Below are 24,620 nucleotides of genomic sequence, written 5' to 3' on the forward strand. Positions count from 1 at the left end.
GACGGGGAAGTACGAGTTGAAGTGAAGAGGGCCTGGAAGGCGTTCAAGAAAGTAGGAACACTCTGTGCAAAGACACGAAGCTCATCAAGAACACATGTTTCAGGGCCCCGAAAGAAATTCCGCATGGCTTGCGGCCAGAGGTGGAGCCAGTGGGGAAAATGATGTGAAAACACATGAGAGAGAGGCCATAATCCTAGTAAACAATGTTATTTTAGTAGTCCACATTCTGGTGTTAATATTCGAAGATGTCTGCCCACTGAGCAGACGCAGGAGTTGCAGACGCCCTAGCTGATGTTCCCGTCTGCATCACCCTGCCCCTGCCCCCGTTTCTCCCTCCCTGGCACTTACAACACCACCTGGCACCGAGGTAGCCCTGAGGGAATGCACTTCTGCTATTGCTGCGTGGAGCGGACGGCCTCTACGATGGGCCCTTATGGCCCTGAGGCAGACCCCTCCCCTTGAGTATGGGCTGCTCTTATTGACACATTTCTAAAGAACAGACTGTACAAGGTAATGGGATGTCATTTCCAACAGTTATAAAAAGACTGCGGCTTCCCTTTGGGGATGTCTCTCATGTCCTCACACACTCTGACCGTCTTCGTCTCTTGGATCATTAGCTGCCGTATCATAGGAACACTCCGGTGGCTCATGGAGAAGCCCATGCGGCGAGGAACTGAGCCACGCCCATGTGAGCATGTCCACTGTCAGCACCTATGTGAGTGAGCCTGGATGCCAATTTTCTGGAGCCTGCCAACAGCCGCATGAGGGAGCTTGGAAGTGAATTCTCCAGTTCCACTGAAGCCTTGGGGTTACCGCAGTCTTGGCCCACAGCTGGATGGAAACCTCCTAGGAGACTCACACACAGCTGATCCACGTCCAGATTCCTCACCCACAGAAAGTGTGATAAGCCACTGAATTCTGGTGTGATTTGCTATGCAAGAAAAGAGAACTGAGGTACTACCCTAGCACCGTCTCCTCCTAGTCCCTGACCAAGGCTGGGTTTCTGGTATACCCAGGGTGGGTGTGCGAGTATCAGTTTCCCCTTGGTGATGGGGCCCTGCCTGGGAACTCCGCCTGTGTGACTGGAATCCCCGTCACCTGACACCTCACTCCTTGATGGACCAAACCCTGCTGCCTGTGTCCCATGCAACTGGGCAGACCGTCACAGAATGAGTCCGGCCCAACTCCTGCACAGATGACCGGGTCTGGCATGCCCACCCATCGGGGCCGACCTGGGGTCCACCGACACTGTGGACTGCGGGGCCTGCACGCACTGCGACGGAAGTCCAGGAAACCTTATCCAGGGGATCACTATCACGTGTCCACAGACACACGCAGCTAATGTGTTCTCGCTCTCTGTATGGAACTGATTGATTATATGACGCACCTTAGAAACTAATTATTAAGCTTCCTATATATATACACTGCCCAGGTGGGAATAAGTGGGGAGACATAGATCGCTTAGGGAACATTGGGTTTTTGGCAGCAAATTTTTGGCAGTTTATATAACAAGGTTAATTTAAAGGCAGTGGTTTTATGTGTAAAAAAAGTTTTCAGACCTTGTAAAGACATTAAATATTTACATAAAATATTATGTTCAGCTAAGGAATGAAAAACAAAATATAAAACCCAAATGTGCCTCCTACCCATGGTTCTTTGCTTACCTCTTCTGTCTTTTTAGTAGCTGCTAGAGCCGTTTTTTAGTTAGTGACTAAGTACCCACTGCATCCACCATGCCATGTGTGCAGATGACAGCCGTCCGTCACCACCACAAGAAAAATAAAGAACGAAAGGAAGGAAGGGGACTTTGTACCTCTGTCCCTGATGATTTTGCCCCTCGTGCCCGGGGATGCAGTCATTGGGAGCTGCAGGACTTATGTGGGAGGACGTCCTCAGAGCCACTGCCGAGATGCCCACCAACGGGGAGGAGAAGTTCAGCAGCACGGAGGCGGTGTGGTGCGGGGGGACACCCGGGTGCTGGCTCACATTGACCACCAGAGGGCTGCGCTGGCACGATAACCCATAGGTTCCTGAAGAGAGATAAGGCCGTGAATCTCATCTGAAACCACTCACACAGCACGGCAATTCTCCATCCATGGGCCCCCGAATTCTTCAAACATACAGTATCTGACAATGTACTCAGGGACACCGACCTCTTTTCCTTTAAACTGTCCCCCCAAAAAATCACAACAGCCAACATAACAATAGCTGTCTGGTGAGAATGATTCAAAATGATACCTATTTTTTGTCAGAGCAGCAAAAAATACAGGTTTTGGGGTGCTGCGGAATTTCAGGAATTAGCTCCTGCGTGCCGTGAGACAGGAAGGGATGAGACACGCGGGCGTAGTGCCGTTCCCCCACATCCAGCATGCATCCTACCCTCTCAGTTCCGCTGGGCTGCTCCCCAGCGGCCCCGTGGGAACAGCTGTCGGACTCACCGAGAGAGTGGTTGTTCCCGCTGACATCGGTCAGGTGAAGGGTCACTGTTGGCTGCTGATGTTTGCCAGGCACCCGCCCATCGGAAGCCAAGAAAACGAAAATCGCTGTGGCCACTCCGGGTCTATCGAAACACACCTGGGCATAAGCACATGTACGTGTGAGCCATCACCTCTGCCGGGCTGTCAAGACACATTAAATAAGAGCCCCTTCTCCCGACGGAGGAGGCACAGGGAGATATCCACGGTCACACCGAAAGTTCAATAGAATCAGGTGGAAGGAAGATACCTTTCGACTACTGGGCTTCCCATCTTTTCCTGAGACTTTTCAACTCAACTGCTGCTTTTTTGTTTCAACCGGTCTTTCTTTACATGTCTCGAAAGATCACTCAAAGACACCATTGCTGGTGACAATAACGCACCATGTCGCCAACCAGCACCTTCTGGTCTCCAAAGTGAGAGAGGCGGACGTGCCCGTCGCCGAGCTCGCGTTCTGTTCTGAACTGGCACAGCTAGCGATTCTTCCCCCGCCCCCATCTTACTTCCACGAACGTTTTCATCAGAACCTCCCCCGCAGCACGTGAGCTGTGGCATGGGGGGGTCTCCCAGTGCCCCATGCACAGACACCCTGCCCGTGGCCAGAGGCCGAGCCAACACCAAGGCACAAGCAGTGCGGTTAATCGGAAGGAGTATTCCTGGATGGTTAGGCTGGTTAACGACAAAGTGGCCCTTCAGAGTATGAAGTCTTGCCCCTGGAAAGCCTTTCCTGGAAGAGAAAACATCTTGGAGAGAGATGGGGGGTGACCTGGAGAGTGGGTTTTCCGCACTGAAGACCTGTGAGGAGCTCATTCTAGTTTTGTTTCCCTACAGCTCAACGCTACTGTTTTATTTTCAGATTTACGAGGCAGGTTTTTTAATTTCTATATAGGACTTTATTTATTTACCCTTTGGGTTATATACATACTCAAGATATTTGTTCACTGATTACAGAATAGTTTCAGTCTACAAAGTGGCAATTAAGTACCCTTTTTTAATGAAATATATTGGGGTGGCTCTGGTTCATAGAGTCATATAGGTTCCAGGTGGACATTCCTGATACGTGACCTGTGTGTGGCATTGCTGCCCACCACCCCAAGTCACATCACCTTCTGTCCCCATGTAATTGCCCCCTTAGCCCTGCTAACCACCATATATAGCAAAAAAAAAAAAAAAAAGAAGGGGGGACATACCAGGGAATCGTAAACATGTTTGACTCTCTTTTTCCCCTTTTTAATTGAATTTATTGGGGTGACAATGTTAGTAAGATTATGAAGATTTCAGGGATACAATTCTATAGCACGTCATCTGTATATTGTATTACATATTCAATATTACTCTTAATTTCCGTTGAGAAGAAATTTCGATCTTCCCTGGTGTTCCATGGGAGTTACAGTATTTGAACCTGCGTACATTTCTCCAGCTTTTTATCAGGTCCTGAGGGTGATGAAGCCCCAGGGAAGTGTCCTCAGGGCAAAAGCAAGGTGCCACATCAAATGGCAGCGGCCTCCTCTAAAATCGGGGGCAGGAGAGTAAAACATGTTTTCCATTTTAACGGGAATTCCTCCTCGTCCGCAGACTGCATTTCCCTGAGTCTTGTCGGTGTGTTTATAGTGCTCATTTGCACTGCTGGCTTCATTAGGGGGGTTTATGACTTGCGGTAGTCAGTGTAGTACAAGCCTCCCTTCTTCTTCGTCTCCTCCTTTGAGGAAAAGACCAGCCACACACTCTTTTTACTATGTCTTCCCCCCCCTCTTTTTTCATTTCCCCTCTTTGAAGTCATAAATATTCCTTTATAACTTAAGAAATATCCAGACCCATAGGTTATGGCTTGCAATACGAGGTCCTTTGTCCCTGGCTGGCAGAAGGCTGGACATGAAACACACCGTAAGGTAACCCACAGCCTCACGCGAAGCCCTCGACTCCGGCAGCAAAGGCCATCAAAGTGCCCTGGGGACTCCCACAACCTCCTCCTTCCACACACCACAAGAGACCTGAGAGCTGGAAGAAAGTTCTGGGTCATTTCCTGAGCCAGGAACAGACAGACTCTAAACAAGTACCTGGTGGCTTTACCCCAACAGGCCTCAGACTGGAAGACTTGGGGCAGGCACTTCAACGGGGAACAGGAGCGCTCAGTCTCCCCACCCTCTCTCAACACCCCCATAGACCCCACCCATGTGAAATTAATTAGTGGGGTGTGGGTTCCTGTGTCCAAAACCTCCAATGCATTTTACACCTCCTAGCAATGTGTCTCCTTGCTCTACATGTCTTTGAACTCCCACACCTTTGAACCCTCAGGCAACTCCTGGTGGCAGTGTCTGTGCCTGGACTTGTGGGACGTGGCTGCGCCAGGGTTTCCAGGCCCTGGCTCAGGTAGAAAACCACAGGTGAGACGTACCAAGGAGACGGAGGCAGAGGAAGCCTGGGACACAGGAAGCAAAGAGAGACGAGGATCTGAGAAAGGTCCAAGAGTGGGCATCCTGTACCTTTCTCAGAGCGACACAGGAGGGCAACCAAATTCCATTCTCGTCCAAACACCAAACAGCCCGTAACAGCCACTCGAAGCACGGAAGTACCAACTCTTTGTCTCTGACACAACTGTTGGAGCTTCCACGTCAGAGGTCAGCCTGCATCTCCACGTGCATGAGCGATCAGATAGGGTGGGAGAGAGCGAGGAGTCACCGATGTGCAGGCAGGGTTGCACAGGCAGAGCCCAGGCTGTGCCTCCTAGCTCCCTCCTGACGCACAGGGTAAATCTGAGTACTCCATCCCACCCCACTTGAGCCTAGGATTCCACTCCCCCACATTGAGAAACAGACACACGGCCAACTCCTGGAGCTACAGAAGGAGCAGATGAGATCATCCGAAAGCACGCAGACGGTACCTCTCCTCTAGCGAGGACTCAAATAGTTCTCATTCCCCAAAAAACACTTTTTGTTCTGGTCACACTTCAGGAAGACAAGGGAAAAAGTAAAAATTTTAATGAAATATACATACGTGTATTTTGGGATCCAGAGAACTGGGATTTTCTAAGCTGTATAGACTAAAGTATTTCCTATACTCTATTTATACTATTTTAAATGGGTACTTGCAGAAATGTGAGTTGGTATCCAGGTTCTACTTCCATAGAAACTGGCAGTATTTGAGGCTCTTGCTGTGGAATGTATCCTACTTTATAAGTGGAATCTATAAGAAACAAATGTATATATGTATACACTATATATGCATTATATATACATCCACAAGTCTCTTTTATTAGACTTTTCAGGAAATCCAGTTCAAACTACAACTACTAAAAACCTACTTTTGTTGTACATATAAACTTCTAGAATTTACAGTATAAATTAGAATACTAAGTATGTATTCCTTATTCGAGCAAAGATACTATTTTTAAAAGATGCTCTTTCCACAGCCAAGTCACAGCTACTTTGATACATATAGTAGTCCTGACCATTTTTACTTCACATAAAATAAATAATGAATTTTGTGTTCCTAGATATGAAAGATAGGTTGTAGCCAAAGCACATCTGGCACAGGAAGCTCTCACCAATTCTACCCCCATGCCACCTTTGCCATTACCCCTCGAGTCACCACACTACGTGCATTATGGGAACATCCAGCCCCAGCCCCGCCCCCTGCAGGAGCAGGCACCCCAGCTGCACCTCCTGGGCGACTGCTCAGATCTGCCCCAAAGGAAACGCCAAGATGCTGTGAGGTCCGGAGGGCGGCAGCTCTAACTCAAAGGTTGTACTCCTTGTTTTAACAAGGAGACTGCAAGCATGTTGCAGGTGGGCCATATAAACTGACTGTGAGCACGGCTCTGAGGAAGGAGAAAGACTATAGCTGGACATCGGAGAGGGAGGGAGATCTTTTAGAAAAATGAGTGATGCTAAGGACTCAAGATAGAGGGGCTGCCAGTGAGTTAGCTCAGTGAATCTGTCACAAAATACTTTGGAACAGAGAAAACACAGACTGGATGGATGGATGGATAGATAAATGGAAAGCCAGACAGTGCCAGACAAAAGTAGAAAAGCAATCCCACACACTCAGTGGCTTTTTCATCCAAGGCCTGCATGTTTCCTACCAGGCCTAACTTCTGGCCACTAGAGAGGGGGAGGCGGAAGGAATGCTGCCCTAGTGCAGAACAGTTTGGGTTTAAGAAGCCCCTCCACAGTGTGCCTGCTGGGTGCAGACACACTGACCGTGCTCCCAAGCCAAGCATTCCAAATCCCAAGTCATATGACCCAAGAAGGTCATATGATTTCTATAGGGTCACCTGACTGGTTAGTGATAAAAACAGGGTTTAAAACACTGTTCCTCTGAGTACATGTTTCCTCCCAGTTTCTAAATTCCCCACTAATTTGTTGCTCCTTTTCTATAGCAGACCAAACATTCAGATGACTAGTATTACTAGATTACTAGAATTCAATGCAAACGTAAATAAGCCCCAACAAAGGGTCTTGACAAGTTTCCTATGAACAAAGTCAAAAATTCAAAGTAACGATGGGACCTGGGGCCTTCCCCACACAAGCTCTCGCTTTCGTGCTAATCAGGGTGGTTTTCTGGATGGCTGAAATCATCTCTGAAGAGAGGCCTCACACCTGATTAAATTGAAACAACTAGAAGGGTTGCCTGATTTAGCAAAAACAAACAAAAACAAGAATATGCCCATTTCAATTTGAATATCAGAGTAACAACAAATAATTTTGTAGCATAAATGTGCCTTGAATATACAATAGGACTGACTTACACCTTTTTCTGCAATCCAAAATTGGAAAGATATAAAAGAATGTGCCAGAAGAAAAACAAAAAATTAACAGATCGCAGAAAGAAGACCAGAGAACACTAATGGAAAAGAAAAGAGGAATGGAAGAAAGAGTTTTGTAGATAACTTTCAGCAACCTAGAATGAGAAGATGTTAAGAGCAGTCAACACTTTTTGACTAATAGAGAGTACACATTTCTAACATGAATTGATCCTTAATTTCTGAATGAATAAAGGTTCGCTATTTAAGTACTTCCAATAAAATGCAGGGCCAAAAGGATGAGGAAAAATAAAAACCTCTGGTAGTGACAAACGGCTGGCACAATAACAAAGGTGTTATGCGCTGAAAAACCAGTGCTAGACACAAAACGCTATTAAAATCCATGACTTTAAAAAGAAATCGTGAGCTATTACAAAGCAGTTAGGGCAGATGGACAATGAAAGTACTGTTTGTGCTGCAATTAAAGCAGGACTTACAGGGGGAGATTAAGAAGCAGTGAAAATGAGTCACTCAAGGATGTGATGCAAGAAGCTAACACAGAACGTTGGTGTGAATCCAGAGACACGGGAGGAGAAGAAATGATAAAGATAAGAAGGGAAATCAGTGAGTTAGACAACCAGAATGAAAAAAAAAGTTGTTTTTTGAAGAAATTCCAGGCACCGATAATCAAGAAAAAGAAGAGAAAAAGGAAGTTCAAAAACGTACAATATAAAGGGATTGGTGACTATAGCTAAAACAGAGATGAGGCATAATAAAAACACATTATGAACAACTATTGGACTGAATTTGAATATGTGGAAGAAATTAATACATTTTTGGAAATATCTAATAGTCCTAAATTGGAAATGAAAAATTCAATATTTCCATAAAAATTGAAGACATTTAAATGACAATCATAAATTTTTTTCTCAAAGAAGCCTCGGGCCCAATTGGTTTTACAAGTGGGTTCTGCAAGATTTTGAAGAAACAGATAACTCCTGTTTTATACAAGTGGTTTTGGAAAATTTTTTAAAAAGGGAAAACTGCCCCATTTTATAAGGCTTGTATAACCTGAATAATCAAAAAAAGAAGATATAAACTAATTTCACATATGGATACAAATGCAAAAATCCAAAATAAAAGATTAACCAATAAAATCCAAGAATATATGTAAAATATACCACAATCAAGTAAGGTTACTTCATGAAGGCAAAAATGATTTGATATCTAAAAAATAAAACAAATCTATCAATGTGCTTCAATATAATGATGGAAAAAGGAGAAAAATCAAATGATTATGTCCATTGATGAAAATCAAGTGTTTGCTTACTTCACTTCACACATGCCCGTGTATTTTCCAAGAGGCAGGAAAAAATGATCTAAGGCTTATTCTAAAATTTATATGGAAAATAAGTGTTCATAAATAATGAAGAGCTAATGTAATTTTTTTAAATGCGCAAAAAGTGAAGGGGCAGGTATGCTCTACCAGGTGTGTTTATGTAGTAAAAGTTACAGAAATGCACAACCAGCATCACACTCAATGAACAAAAACTAAAAGTGTTTCTCTTAAGATCAGGAACAAGACAGGGATGTCTGCTTTCACTACTCTTATTCAACAGAGTACTAGAAGTCCTAGCCACAGCAATCAGACAAGAAGAAATAACAGGCATCCAAATTGGAAGGGAAGATGTAAAACTGTCATTATTTGCAGATGACACAACACTGTATATATGAGTAGAGAACCCTAAAGATTCCACCAAAACACTATTAGAACTGATAAATGAACTCAGTAAAGTAGCAGGATACAAAGTAAATACCCAGAAATCAGTTACATTTTTATGCACCAATGATGAATTCTCAGAAAAGGGAAACTAAGAAAACAATCCCATTTACAATTGCATTAAAAAAAAAAAAAACCTCGGAATAAATTTAACCAAGGATAAAAAAGATTGGTACTCAAAAAATTATAAGACACTGAAGAAAATCCAAATAAGTGGAAGCATATACTATGTTCATGGATAGGAAGAATTAATATCATTTTCTCCCTTTTATGTTTATACATATTCTTTTTATATATATAGATATATACATATATGTTTGTGTATGTATATGTATATTTAGCTGGGTGGTTCTATAAAAAGATTAATAAAATTGGTAAGGCTTTATAGCAAGACTAAGCAGAAAAAACAAAAGAGAAAAGCCAAAAATTAACAATAGCATAACAGGAAAAAAGTTCTAGAGACTGTGGCAGCATCACAAAGAAAATAAGAGACCATTATAAAGAAACTTAATGCCAATAAATTCAAATTTTATGAAAAAATAGACAAATAACCTGAAAACAATCAACTTACCAAAACTGGCCTAAGGAAAAACAGAAAGCCCCAATTTTTCTAGATTTGTTTTTAAATTTTAACATATAATTTAAATCTTTTCCTCCAAGAAAACTTAAGGTTCAGACAGCGTCACTGATGAATACCTCCAAAATTAATACCAACCAAAGACCTGGAGAAAACAGAAACTTATCTTAGGAAGTCAAATCTAGCCTTCATCATGAAACCTGAGAAGACACTAAAATGTAAGAAAATTGGGAGCCAAGCTCTAATGAACATAGTTGAAAAATCACTTAAAACATCCACAAAAAGATTCCAAAGTTATTAACAAAAGACTATACGTCCCTTCAAGCTGTTGTTGTTTTCCCCAGGTGTGTAAGATTGGTTCACACTTAAAAGCTGGTCCAAGTCAGTCCAGACACTGACCGGACAAAGGGGAAAGTAAGGGACCACCTCCGATGCAGAAAGCACTCGACAGAACTCAACTCGCTTCTGTCAGAAAATGCCACAATGTTAAGAGAAGTTAAAGAAGATTTAAGTAACTGAAAGAACATATTAGAAGACTAATATGTTAAAGAGAAATCTCTCCCCAAATTGACTTTTATAGACTCAATTAAATCCCAATCAAAATTGCATCAGATTTTTTTTCCATGTGTGGAAACTGAAGCTGATTATAAAATTTATATGGAAATTCCAAAGGACCAAGAAGAGTGAATACATTCTGGAAAAAAAGAGACATGTTTTAGAACTTACATAATCAGATTTTAAGACTCATCAAAAACATACAGGAAGTAGGAGCATAATATTGACGCAAGTACAGACAGACCAGTAGAGCAGAATAAGGAATCAATAAGCATGAAGCACTGAAACCACAGGGGAATACCTTTACGTACCCAACAGGGTGGCTAAAATTAGGATGTCGGGTACCACATTCGGGAGAAAGTGAAGCAACTGGAACACTCACGAGCCTCTTGCAGGAGCACAACCGCTGCGAAAAGTTACGTGGGATTATCTACAAAAGCTGGTCCTCTGCCTACCTAGGATCTAGCACTTCCAAATACACCCAACTCTTTGTACACATTCGCCAAGAGAAGTGTGCAGAAAGGTTTGGCAGAACTATTTGTGATACCCCAGGGAGAAAAGCTAAACATAACCCACAGGGCCATCAGTACAGGACAGTAAGTGGCGGTGCACCCACGTGCTGGAACGCGGCGGGGAAGGGTGAGCACATGCTGTAAAGACTCCCACAGCAGTTCAAGGGCAGACAGAACTAATCCGTGGTGCTAGAATTAAAAACAATACGTACGTCTGTGGTATAATAACCAGGAAGAGTGAGAGGACCTCTGGGGGTGAGGTCAGTGTTCTATTTCTTGACCTGTGTGGTGCTGAGGGAGAACTTTGTAAAAATTCATACGTCTGTGCATTTCTGATCTTGGCATTTTCCTGTATATATTTTACCCTTCGATAACCTGATCACGTATAAAAAAGCACAAATTTCAAAAGGAGCGAAAATAAATTCAAAATGTAAACACTTTGAGATGACAAAAGGAAGTTTCCTGACGAGCCATTCCAATGAACCATGTGCAAGCACAGACACGCATACACTTGTGTGTACACACGTACCTATGCATGTACACAGACCCAAGCCCAGTCCACCTGCAGCCTTCACAAGGAAGCCTGTGGGCCACTTACTTTGAGCCAGGCCTCGTCCCCGCTCTCCAGGCTGCCTTCTAGCTGCTCACTGCCTTCATCCCGAGATCTGTTTCCTCGGGGCGCACAGGGAAACCAGCCAGCAGGGGAGCGGTGCTCTGGTGAACCTGGATGGTTGGCTGTGCAAACCTGAAATGCAATTTCAACCAAATAAATGTGGAGGGTGAGAGATAAGACAAGGACACGCACCAAAGGCGCAGAACCAAAGGTTCCATCCCCGAGTGCCCCGTGACCACGTATGTGGCTGGAAACCGCTCTCAGTGTAGAGGACTGTGTCGGGCTCTCGGCCACCCCCAGACAGAACTTGCCTGGGCAGAACACTGCACATGACCACTCTCGGGCCACCATCACCCAGATCTTGCTCAAAGAACAGCTCCTGGCACATTTCAGGCAGTTACTTCTGGAATTAGCTATGGAAGTCTGTCTGGGACGATGGTCAGACCCTTGCTTTGCAGGACCTACTGGCCCCTGGAGAGAGGCTACTGAGTCAGGGAACTGCCGAGCACTCAGGTGGGAAAAGGAGCCAGAGATGAGACACTCCAGGAAACTTCTTCTGCTTCACTTCGGGAAGACAGGCGGGCCAGACTGAAAGCCACTTTAGAAAGCTGTCACTAACTCAGAATCTCCCAACTTTCCTGGCTGCCTGCCACTGGGCACCAGAACTCCTGAGAAAGGTGCCAGAACTGGGCTGAGGGAGTGTGGCAGACACGGCTAGTTGCCTTCCCATATCCAGTTCTCCTCCCTTTCATATTAACAAACTCCAATTTCGTTTAAGGGGACAGTGCACCTCGGAATAAGTGCTCATCTCCTCGGGACCCCTGACCACCAAGGGTGATCAGGTGACCTGGATCTGACCAATAAGATGTTGGTGGAAGTCTACAGTGTTGAACCGCCAGAAAAGCTGCCATTTTTCCTAAGAAAGGAAGAAAGACACCGCTAGCATGCACCTATTTTCCTTCTTCCTGCCAGAAAGGCCTATGGCGTGCCTTGAAGAACGTCAGTCATCTTACCAGCAGGAGGAAGGAAGTTGCAGGCCAATGATGCAAAGAGCTGGACCCCAGAAGACACCCTGGTCCAAGATGAGTTTCTGGAACTGGGGCACCAACCTTGGCCAGTCCCTCGGTCTCCTGGGGATGTCTCAAGTCTAAAATCCAGTGATTTCACCCTGGCCTGAGACACCTAGAGAGCTAACCCTCCCTTCTCTTGAAAGGACTGTATTGTCAATTGTTCTGAGGAATGGAAGAGTTTATTTGGCAATGGACACCCTGGAATAGTACCCGACAGCCAAGCTCTTCACCCGCTCTCCAGTACTCACCTCGAATTCAGAGAAGCCAGTCTTTAGGGTCCTCAGAGGACCTCCTCTTTATTGAGATGCCTATTTTAGAAAAATCGTCTACCTAAGAATTTGTTTTTAGTACTAACTTTAGAATTCCTTCAATAGCAAGAATTCTTTAAATCAAATTACACTCTGATCTATGGTATATATTTTAAATCTTATTTGATCTTTGCAGTAACCCATTGAGTTGAATGCAAAAGGGTTACTATACCCATCTTACGTATGAGAAAATCGGGGCCCAAAGAGGTTAAGCGACTTGTCCAACATCACTCAGTAATAACAATAGTGATGCTGGTGGACCGGTGGTGTAAGCCAGGCGTTCTGTTTACTGCTTCCTTTTCTTCTATTAAAATACATTCTCTCAAACACAAAGTGTAACTTCTGGTATGTGTACTTCTGAGGTTAATCTGGAGCAGATGTCCATACCTTGAAGCCAACCACTGCATGGCCAAAGGCACATGGATGAAAACTGGCCAGGGTACCAGGTGAGGGTGGGGATGAGATTTAATTGCTACTCCAGAAGCTTTTCGCTTACCATCATCTTATTCAGGGTTCAGTAAGGACGAAATGCGATGTTAAAGCCAGAAGAGTCAAGTCTTGGCTTGACTTACCATGGAATGAGGTTCTCCCGTTACCAAGGAAACAGGACACTTGGTCTTGTCTTCATGAGCAGAGTAAGCTTGGGTAGCCCACTGATCCAGGTACCCATGGGGGGTATAGAGGCCGCAGTCTACAAAGCTGGCTTCCTTCTCAAAAGGCTCACATATCCCATCTCCCTCAAATACGTAGCACAGGCTCGGCTCCCCTGTCAAAACATGCCGCATGACGTTTGAAAATGTGTCATGTAAAAATAGTTACATTTTATTGCCGCTCACCAGACAATCCCATGACTGACAGTCTAAATGCCCACCCCAAACATGCAGCACACACACACATACCCCCCAAAAAGCAGAACTCCTTTTCATTGGCAGAGTGGTAGAATCCACCTATGTAACAAAGGTATAAAGAGGGGTGGGGTTGGGGGAGAAGACACGGGGAGCAAAAGGCGGCTGTGCGGCTGTAGGAAGAAATTACACAGAATAGTTTGAGCAAGATACTTGGGGGAAGCTGGGGATATTAGAAAGTGGATAGAACAAGAAAGAGAATTTAAATAAATGGGATCATGTGTGACGTTTGTGGCTCCCCTTCATGGTTTCTAAAATATTAAGGCATTTGAGGGATTATGTTTTGCTAAACTACGTCTTGCTGCTGAATTGTACAGTTTCTTCCACTCGCCATACAACTGATCTGAAACTGGGCGATATGGGCCCCAGGTTTTCGAGGGTTACTAGGTATTATTTCTTTTAGCCTTACAGCAGCCATGTGAGGTATGTGCTTTTTGTTTGGTTCATAAATAGGAAACCTGAGCCTCAGTGATTTCAAGGGACTTGTCAAATTCCCTGGACTTATAAGCCACAGAACTTGGATTTGAGCGAAGCTTATAAAATGCAGGTTCTGGGGGTTCCCCAGGACCCCACAGTGCCTCTAGCTCTGAGAGGACTGCCTTCAGGAGCAAACAGGTGAGAAACGGACACTTAAGAAAAACCATCGGGGGCAGTAAGTCAAGCTTGTATCTCTGGACACGTGCCATACTTGTTCCCAGGGTAAGTCTGACTGAGTGAATCGTACTTGATACGTCTATGTAAACTAGCTTCAAACGTAGAAAGATAAGGTACAGTTATAGAGCCGTTTACTAAGTTCTGCATTTTCTACCAAAACACGGAACAATTAATAGTAGTGGCACATCTCTAATTTCCCATTTCTACTCAAAATAAACATGAAAATAAAACCACGATTCGAAATCAATCAAAACATAAGTACACATTCAATAACATCAGTACTAAAATGTACCATTACTATACCCATCTTCGTATGTTTAATTCTTCACAGCAATACCACAGGGCTGGTCCAGGAATTTTCATGACCCATCAACGTGTGCCTATTAGTCATTTTCCTCAATAATTTACTCAAGCCACCCTGGCTGGGTACCTCAGTTGGTTAGAGCGTCATCCAGGTTCACCAAGGTTGCAGATTCCATCCCCAGTCAGGGCTCATTGAGCAATCAGGCCGTGAATGCACGAATGAGTAGAACAACAAATCGATGCCCCTCTCTCCCTCTTCCTCTCCCTCTCTCTCTCTCTCAAATCAACAAATGAAACAAAAAATTTTTAATAATTTATTCAAGTCTAAGATCCGTCTGGGATAAATTGAGCTTTAGTTGCCCAGAGTAGGCCACTGTTTCCAGGCCTGGACTCTAAGCCTATATATACGTGAATCGGTCAGCGTCTGGCACACAACAGACACACCCAATGTCGCTGCCACGACCATCATCACCATCATCAGGAAGCCGTATCTGACAGGACATCAAGGGCTCTCACAACACTGAGACACAGGAAAGCCTCCCAAACGGGACACGAGCCGACACAGGCCCTCAGAGCTCACCCACGCAGCGGAAGCCTTCCTCTAGGCTGCACGCCCTCGAGCAGCCGTCTCCACTCAGCAGGTCGCCGTCGTCACACTCCTCTCCCAGGTGCCTGCAAGGCAAAGCCAGGCATGTACAGACGTGCGGAAGTGGTTCTTCCTTTGTGCTGCCCCAATTTTAGCCTCTTAACAGCTCCTCATTACACATGAAAAAGTGCAAGCTGTGATGACCTCACTCATACATCAGGGGGAAAGGACAAAATGAACAACCAACCAAAACGGAAGCAGATCTGTAGATGCAGGGAACAGACTGATGGTCGCCAGAGGGGAGGGGGCGGGGTGGTCGGAGTGAGAAAGGTGAACGGAAGAAGAAGTGCAAATTGGTAGTTACGAAATAGTCACAGGGACCCGAGGACTGTGCACAGTGCCAGGTGGGTATCAGAGGGCTCACTTTGTCATGTATGTAATTACCTAACCACGATCCTGTGCCCCTAAAACTACTATGAAATGGTACCGAATGCCAACTGCAATTGAAAAAATAAAGAAGTATAAGCTGGGAAAAAGTGGGCGCTAAGCGAATGCTTTCACACACACAGAAAATTAAGTACAGAGACATTTACGGAAGATACGAATTAAGCAATGACTATTGATTGGCATGTCCAGCGGTTTGTGGGAATCCCCAAAATTCAAGTAGCTCATGGCTCAGAAACATCTAGGAGACCCATGAGGGTCCTAACAGTTTGTCTGGTAAGTGGTCTCAAGCCAGAAAATGCCTACCAGCCCTCTTATGAATGAAACCTGAGAATTAGTGGATTTGGTGAGGAGGAAACCTGCTTGTCTATGTGTGGATTTGTTTTCTGTTCATTTGACAGTTCTTTGTTTGCACTCTTTGTTTAATCTAGGTGCAGTTGCTAAAGTCAGGGTTTTGCAGAACTGAAATCTGTCTACATATACCGGAAGACTCAGCAGCCAATGGCAGCCTTTCTTCTGTCCAGGCATCTCTGAGGCTCAGGTCCTGGCCCTTGCTCCTTACTACCACCTGGTGGCAGCTAATATGTATTGCAGGGGAGAAACAGGATGGGGCAAAAGTTTACAGTTGTTGGTACGGAAAATAATATAATAACTAATAAATAACAACACCAGAATAAACTCTGTAGTTCACACACTCACAACTGTAGAGCTGCTTTTCCCCACCCTTTACTGAGAGAAGAAATATGTCATTTTTGTTGTGAACCTCAAACGCTGACACAACTAACTAGATTTGGATGGAGGTGGGGAAGTTAGTTCAGAGTTATACCATCTCACAGGGACGGAGAGAAGATGAAAAGATTGGATGCGAGGACGTTTCAAAGTAAATTAGCAGTAGGACATAGATACAACTGCATGATAATCACATTTAAATGGTAAGCTGTAAATGGAAAAAAGATAAAAGATACACAAAATAACGTAATTGAAGAGATTAAGGAAACGTCAAGTTCATGTTCATCTTGAAGATTCTGTAAACAATTAATATAAATATACTGTGTCATCTTGTGTACGGCTGCCCCATAGAAATAGAAGACCCATATTACATATACTTTTTAATTTTCTAGAAGTCACATTTTAAAGATTTTTAAAAAAACAGATGAATTTAGTTTTAGTAACATATTTCATCGAACCCAATATATCCAAAATAACTTTCCAATATGTAATCAGTATAGGAAATTATTAATGAGATGTTACAGTATTTCTTTGAATGCTAGGTCTTCGAAATGCGATGTGTATTTTCCACATACGGTACATCTGAATTCAAACACTTGGTCTGTATTCAGGTCAAGAGGAACTCAGTTTTTCCGATAACTGAATCACATTTTGGTTTTTAAATTAAATTTAAATTATTTGAAATTAAATAAAATTCCGTTTCTTCACTGTAACTGCCACATTTCCGAGGCTCAGCAGTCACACCGGCCGGCGTCCCCCGTGCTGGGTGGCACCTGCTGAGACACTAAGTCCTAAACAAACACCACTCCAGGCCCCAGGCCCCCAGCCTTCTGCGGATCTGTGGTTCCCTCGGAGCGAATCAGCACTTCGCTCCAGTGAGAAGTGCCATCCAGAACAGGGGGTTAAGGAATCTGCGTGGCTCCCTTCTGTTTTATGTGTAAAAGAGTGCCGCCAGCTGAGACAGAGCAGCCGGTCCGAGCCACCTTTCCTCTGGATGGCAGGGCTGAGGATGGCTCTCTTCAGAGAGGGACCGCGGGCAGAAGCTTTATTCAAGGGATATTCTGATACGGGACCTGTGAGGCCCCGTAGCCAAGCAGGTACTGCTCAGGGGAAGCTGCTTCAAGGCGCAGGAGAGAATGTGCAGTGCCAAGTGAGGAAGAGGGCCCTTCACTCCTCCGGCCCAGATCCCTGGGCAGATGGGGCATCATGGGACCCCGAGGTGGCCACCGCCAGAGCACAGCTGCCAGTGAGGCTACAACACAGGGCAGAGGGCTGTGCACAGAGGAACCCGCCTGGGCAGCAGTGGGGACCAAGCCCCCAAATACCTTAACTGGCGGGCAGCAGACTTAAAAAGAGGCAGCCAGACCAGGGAAAACAAGAGCCAGACTTGTTCGGTGCACATGTGAGGCTTCCCCAGTGAGAAATTTGAGATAGCGGAAGAGAGGCAGCACACAGAGTCTGAGTTGGGCAGAAGCTGGCAGCAAATGAGCAAGGTTTGGGTATTCAAGTAACCTAAACCACCTTCACATATTACTGCGGACTGGGAACATTTGGTGTTCTGACTTCCATGAAAAGGAACAGACTGACACTAAAGTTTAAGGATCTCATAAGCCTGGGAAGATAAACAATGTTCAGTAATGGCTAAATGGTGGGGTGGGACCCCAAGAAAGGCTATAGAACTGCTTGCGATTAGGGCCTCAAGGTACAGTGTATTCTCACTTGGTCCAGGGAATTAAAAACAGGCCACCTTCGAAGCCTGCAGCATCTAAGACAAGCCACAGCCTCCTACCCCAGCAGCTTTATGCAAGAGACAGAGGAAGCCAGGGCAGCATTCAGGACAGGCTGGTACAGGGTGACAGCTGGGACACCGAGTTTTCTGTGTTAACTTCGGGCAAGTTCCAGGCAAACCAGAATGAATTAGTAGTCCCCTAGGTGGGTGTCGCAACAGAGCAATAGATAAAAGAACACGGCATGTTAAGAAACCGAAGGACTGATTCTGTCTTCACCTTGGCGACTTTACGGAATAGCTGCGAACCGAACGACACCGCACTAGGCCTTCCAAGGGTCCCATAAGCAGGTGGAGCTCAGAAAGCTACACTGTGTTCCTCAGATCACAGTCCGCGAGCAGCATAGGGCAGGCCACTGCCCCAAAAGGTAGCCTCACAGCCCCTCGTGGCATCATTGGACAAGGAACCTTCCGCCCATGAATCCCTTCCCTGAACCACAGCTGCTCTCTGAAACCTGAACAGCCTCCCCCCACCCCAAATCCCCCCCAGTATCTCAGTGCTCTGGGGTGAGATCCAAATAAAACGGGCCCCTCCTTAACCACCAGGTCGGAGCAGGGTGTGGGGCGGGGGACAGGGAGTCCTTGCTCTCAGGTTCGCACGCGCGATACTCACCCTGCCACCTTCCCATCTCCACAGTAAGGAGTTCCGTGGACGTGGCTCAGCGGGGGCGAGGCTTCTCCCAGCTCTGCTCCAGCCATAGCTTGAACTTGGTACTGATACAGCTGCCCCGGTGTGACCTCCCTGTGGAAACCGATGGACCAGACAGTTTGCAGGAATTTAAAAGAAACGCTGTGGGCAACATCTCCCTTACACATATCCCACGTTTTCTGAACCGAAGATCGGGGCGCACGGTCTTCCACAGCGGCGGGATGTCTGAGCCGCATCATCGCTGTTTGCCCAGCACCTCCCACATAGTGAGTGTGCAGTGAGTGGTGAGCGAATGAACACGATTCAGTACAAGTCCTACCAACTCGGGGGCGGGGGGTGTATTTCGGGTGTATCTTTACTATGTTAAAAAAACCCACCAACTCTTGTAGGAGTCGTGTGTTTGCAAACAGAAGGTGAGACTGGGTGGTTTGGGCTCGGCGAGGCCCTCCTCGAGTCTGGATTATAGGGTTCTGTCTGCTTTTGTCTCTCAGGAGAATTCTCGCCTTGAGGAAACTGAATCCTCAGGGGACAGAGCACTGCTTCCTTTTAGGAGCTGAGGCCACCGTCCGTCCACCGTCATCTTACCAGGGGATGCAGGAAATGCCCGGCTGGACATGTGTGAAATTACTCCCCACCCCAAACCTGTCAATGCAACTATACCGGGCGTGGGTTTTACCAGCTGCCGCAGAGACAGAAGGCCTTCTTCACCAGCCTCTCTCTGGAGTCCAAGTGCACTCATCAGGTGGGGAGCAGGAGAGACAGGGCATTTAGAGGGCATGGGGGCTCGACGGGGGGTGGGGGTGCTGCTGGTCCCAAAGACAAATTCTCCCCTCATCTTAATTTTGTCTGGTGCCTGCCCTAATTGGAAAACTACTGTCAAAGTCAAGGTCAGGGCGGGGTGGATCTCAAAGGGCTGCTGGGACTGCCACCAGCAGCCAAGCCCACCTGTCTTCAGCAGACTCTTCAGCTCGACCTCAGAGCTCCACCCTCTCGATGCAGCCACGGCCAGAAAACAAACGTCCCGGGGCTTCACTAACACCTTTAAAAACCTCTGTGCTGGCTTTTAGTTATTTTAATAGGAAAGACACCCCAGTATTAAAGACTTTTTGATTTCTATATTAGCCTTTGCCAGGGAGGCAATCCTCTCGTGAGAGAGTGCCAGCTATTTCCAAAGCAAAACCAATTCTGCACTCTAGTCAACCCTGATGGCCGCCCTTCACAGGGCGGTGTTGGTTGGACATCTCGTCCAGCCTCACGTAAAAGTCTCTCACTGTTCTGTGGCTGGGAGGGGTGGGGAGGAAGCATCAGCTTGAGTTTACGCTTCTTGGGCAGGGGCGGGGGGACATTCAGCAGCAGGGAGCCCCAGCCTTCCATGACCTGAATCTGTGAAAGGCAGTCTGAGGAAAGGACACCGAAACGAGACTCGGTCAGAAAACTGGATCTGAATCCTGAGACGGCCGCTAACTAGCTCTGCTCATCCAAAGTAAAACTGCGTTTTCTCATCTACAGAATGGGTGCTATGGACCCTAAAGATTGTGCATGTGGCTGTGGGTGTGTGTGCACGTGTGTGCACGTGTGTGCGGACATTAAGATAGATACTCAATACCATTTTAACTGCCCAATTAGACAATCTCAAAAATGATATTCTTTTAAAATGTACCCCATGATCTAGCTTCCCATCTGCACTGGCTCACTGACCATTTCGCTGCCTTCTGGTTCTAATCCAGAGAGCAAACAGGAAAGGACCGACACAGTGAAGCCCACGGCGAGCAGTGTCCTCTACTGCTCTGTAGCTGGGGTAGACAACAAAAGAGCCACAAACTCCTCCCGTCCCAGAGGCATGCCCCTTGTCCCCGTGACTTTGCCAGTCCTCTCCTCAACAGGTAAGGTCTCGCACCTGCCCCTTGCATCTGGAACGGGCTGTGAGACTTGCTTTGGCTAGTGGAATGTCATCATGAGCAACATCAGCAGAGGCTTGAAAAATGTGAGCGTTTTGGGGGGCGAGCCCTCCCTGCTGCTGGAAACCCTTTCGCCCCCAAGAGCACAAGCCCAGGCAAAGCCCACCGGAGATGAGAGATGGTGCGGAAAGGGGCCTGTGTCTTCCCGGACACGTCAGCCGCCTCAGCTGAGCCTCCAGCGTGTGCATAAGGTCATCCCGGGCCATCTAACCCCGGCCAAGCCAGTCCCCGTGAGAACACTGGCCAACTCATAGAACCATGAGAAACAGTGTTTGTTGTTTTAACCCACTACGTTTTGTCTGTGACTATTTCTAACACAGCAAAACAACCAATATAGCACCTCTGATAAAACTTCTGTCTTACCCCTGTTCTGCCCTCAGGACATCTCTGAGGACCATGATGAGGAAGGAGAGTTTGTCAGTGGGGATACCAGCCTGCCGCTCTGGACACTTTAGGTCAGTGCCCTGATCTTAGCCGGGTCCCTGGCACCGAGCACACAGTGCCGGGGGCACGGCAGAACCCAGCACGCGGAGGAAGGACAGAGGAGGAGAGGAGAGTTGGAACAGAAGGAAAGAGGGCGGGAGCGAGGGAGGGATGAGGAAAAGGGGAAAACGTGAAGCCACATTATGAGTGAGTCACGGAGCTACATGGTGTCTCAGGGCCGCTGGCTTCTTTGCTTAGCCACAGAAGAGTTGGCTGTGACCTTCGAGCGTGAGGGGAGCTGGGGCAGATGATGGGAAAGGTTTAGCAAAGGATCAGAAATTCAACTGTGTCACCAGACAGGACTACCTGACTCTGATCAGCTTATTTGTGGCAATGACTTTTAGTCCAGCGGAAACTCCTCATACGCTAACCTCTTCTCTCCATAATCCTAGCGAGGGCTTCACCAGTCAGAACACCTGCCTGTCCCTTTCTGGGAAGTATCTGTCCTCATCTCAGATATGCCACTTTAGAATAAAGTCCCCTCTGAGATTCTGGACCTTTCTCCACCTAAGGGTATGTCAGAGTATAAAACAGGGGGGCAAAGGACGTGAAACCCACTCCCTAAACCCTGGGAAGCACCATGGTGTAGAAAGCCCTACTTCCCAACTCACAGGTCCGTGAACTTGCGGTGCGTCACCACCGTGGGCAAGCCGCTGGCAAATGGGGGCTCACGGAGAACCTGGTACCGCACAGGACTGCAGCCCGCGCACAGGGGACTGCGGGGCTGGGAGGTCAGGAGCGCTGCGTCGATCTCCATCCGCTCATCGAAGGTGTAGACCTTCACTCCCACGACCTTCCCGTCAACGTGCAGTTTGATGGTGAGTGGGGTGTCACAGAAAGTGTCTAAGGGGCCCAGGTGCACAGACTCCTGCTGCTCCAGCAAGATCTCCGTATCGAAGAGTGCCTGGGAGGGGTCCATGGAGAGGTAGGTGACCCACAGCGTGAGGGTGTCGGCGTGGACCGCGTGCTGGAAGAGCAGCTCCAGGCTGCAGCCTTCTGCAGGGCAGGGGACGGTCATGTTCATATGGTACAGGTGGAGCTCAGGACTCCAGGCCTGCAGGCTCGGCTCACAGGGCTGGTCCACGTCTGGAGGCCCTGCGAGAGAGACGGACGGGAGGACAGACACATTGGGAACGACCATTATCAGGTTATCAGCAGCCAGAAAGAAGAGAGAAGAAGAAGAAAACTTTGAACCAGTTTCTAAGGAAGCTGGTCAGCTTAGTGGGCTGGGCCGCAAGTACTACTGAGGACAAAGGAGTAACAACTCAAAGCCCTGTCTTGCTCCATGTCCCCTCCTTGGTGCCCTTTAACAAGAGAGCTCCCGCTGGGCCCTGGGAGTGCAGTGACCCACGTCCCAGGTGGGGACACAAGGCTGAGACAAAGAAGCTAAGTCACGTCCTTCCAGATTCCTTGATCGGAGGGGAATTGCTTATACTTAGTTTGTTAATAATTTAGGACAGGGGTCTCGAACTCATTTTCACGGGGGTGGGGGAGCAGGGGACACATCAGCCTCGCAGTTGCCTTCAAAGGGCTAAATGTAATTTCAAATCCTGAACAGTTAAGGAGTAGTTACACTTACACAGTCCTAAAATTATTTTGGCTCTTTGAAGGCAACCGCAAAGCTAATGTGGCCCCTGATGAAAATGAGTTTGATGCCCCTGATTTAGGATAAATTAATGCTTCTGAAGCCCTGTTTTATTTGTCAATAAGGCCAATGCTTGTCTCAACCTGGCGTCACAGAACTTCCTTCATCCTCTAAGAGGGCCCCTTGGCCGTCACACACCCAGTTCAGGCCCGTGCCAGCCGGCCTGTCACGGCTCGCAGAAGGCTGCGGGAGCACTTGTTCTTCAGTGGAGAGAAATGGAGTCAGTAGCCAAGCAAAAATGTAGTGGTGAAAAATCAAATATCGTAAATATTAAGGTTTCTTTTCTGTCCCACGAGGGACTCGCAGGCAAAGTGCCAGATCAGGAATGCGCGGAGTCAGGATCCAGGCGCAACTGTGTGGTCACCTGTGTGGTGGTGACCGGTCATTTTAAGCCTCAATTTCCTCATTACGATAAAAGTACCATTTAACCCCTGCCTTATTAGCTAGTACGTAAGATTTATACAATGTTCCAGAGAAACATCTGCAAGCTACATTTGCAAAAACAGAATTATTTAGCTCTCCGGAGTATGGGAAACAAACAATACTCTAAAACCCAGAGGAAACCAGTTCAAACGTTAAGTGTGTGTGTGTGTGGCTGTGTGTGTTGGGTGTGTTACATCTTAAGGTCCTTATTATTTTTTGCCTATATTGTGAATCCACTCATTCATTCATTCGTTCATTCATTCATTCCACAAAAGTGGGCTGCGCACCTCTCTTACACCCAGCACTAATCTAGGTATTGGAGAGCGAACATCGAACATGGCAGAGGAAGGCCTCGCACTACCTATCTTATAACAGGGCGGCAGGTGCAGCAACAAGCAGGCCAAAGGTGTAAGGGTCATTCCACGCGGTAACGGCCTCTTTGAAGAAAAGGGAAGGGGCATGAGGGGCTGAAGCAGGACGGGATGGCACCAGAGGCTACTTTAGACCAGGGAGCCAGGGAAGTTCGCACGGAGAAGGAGACATGTCAGTGGGAATGCGCCTGGTTCGGCATTCTGGTCCCCGCAGAATTCAGAAAGCAGCTGGTGGCCAGTGACAGCTCGTTGGGCATCATTAAACACGACCGGGGCATGTCTGCGCACGCACGAGGTTCTGCATGCTCTGCGAGGGGGGTTCAGTTACTGCCATGGTGCAGATTCCGAAAGTGACTCGGCTCTTCACCTTCCAAGGCAGAGGAGACCAGTGTTTCTCAGCGGTACTTCCCAGCGGCCATCCCCAAGCACTGGCAGCATAAAGGCTTTTGGAAGCAAACCCGAAAGCGGCACTGTCTGCAGAAAGTTCCCATTACGACCGCCCGTGAAAGCACGTGGAGGCCTTCAGAGTGGGCTTGGTTTGCCTCGGGACACAGAACGAGAATTCGAACCCAGAACTTCTCCTTCCTTTCGCTTCTACGAGATCATTTTAAATTTTCCCAAGAATTAAAAAGAAAAGAGTGCAGCGCCAGGGAGTCAAGCAGGCATGGAAACACCAGCACAGGACGAACTGCCTGTCCCGGAAATGGCCTTTTGAGAAACGCCAACCTCTAAGTGAGCCCAGGGCACCGCCAACGTGAATTTTACAGTAACTTTCCGCTCTGTCCCGAGAACCCTCGGGGGAAAGGAGTCCTATACAGTTGGTCAAGCGAACTGTCTCCTTCCAGGTTTCTCCCCGGGGCTCCCGCCCTGTGAGCGACTGGGAGCCCAAAAGGACAGCTTGTGGGCCCTGTAGGCCTGTACTCTCCACGTCTTCCTGTCAGAATCAAGACCACAAACTAACTGGAATAGGACCCTGTCCAGCACAGGGTACCGAGTAGTTTCTAGGGCTTCACAAACACAAGAAAAGGAACGAGGATGGTTAGGTAGGCACTGG

The 24,620-nt window shown here is 47.0% G+C and overlaps 1 protein-coding gene across 1 annotated transcript in view; it reads right to left on the reverse strand.

Annotated features, from left to right (window-relative positions):
* PAPPA2 (pappalysin 2) overlaps positions 1–24,620 on the reverse strand; it is a 207,889-nt gene that overhangs the window by 81,481 nt on the left and 101,788 nt on the right. The window contains exons 13-15 of the mRNA XM_024551729.3: positions 11,238–11,384; positions 2,439–2,574; positions 1,814–2,030 (exon numbers count right to left, since the gene is read on the reverse strand). Coding sequence (XP_024407497.2) covers positions 1,814–2,030; positions 2,439–2,574; positions 11,238–11,384 — 500 coding nt within the window. The remainder of the gene's footprint in view (positions 1–1,813; positions 2,031–2,438; positions 2,575–11,237; positions 11,385–24,620) is intronic.

The sequence above is a fragment of the Desmodus rotundus genome, chromosome 12 (assembly GCF_022682495.2).
Source record: "Desmodus rotundus isolate HL8 chromosome 12, HLdesRot8A.1, whole genome shotgun sequence".
NCBI lineage: Eukaryota > Metazoa > Chordata > Mammalia > Chiroptera > Phyllostomidae > Desmodus > Desmodus rotundus.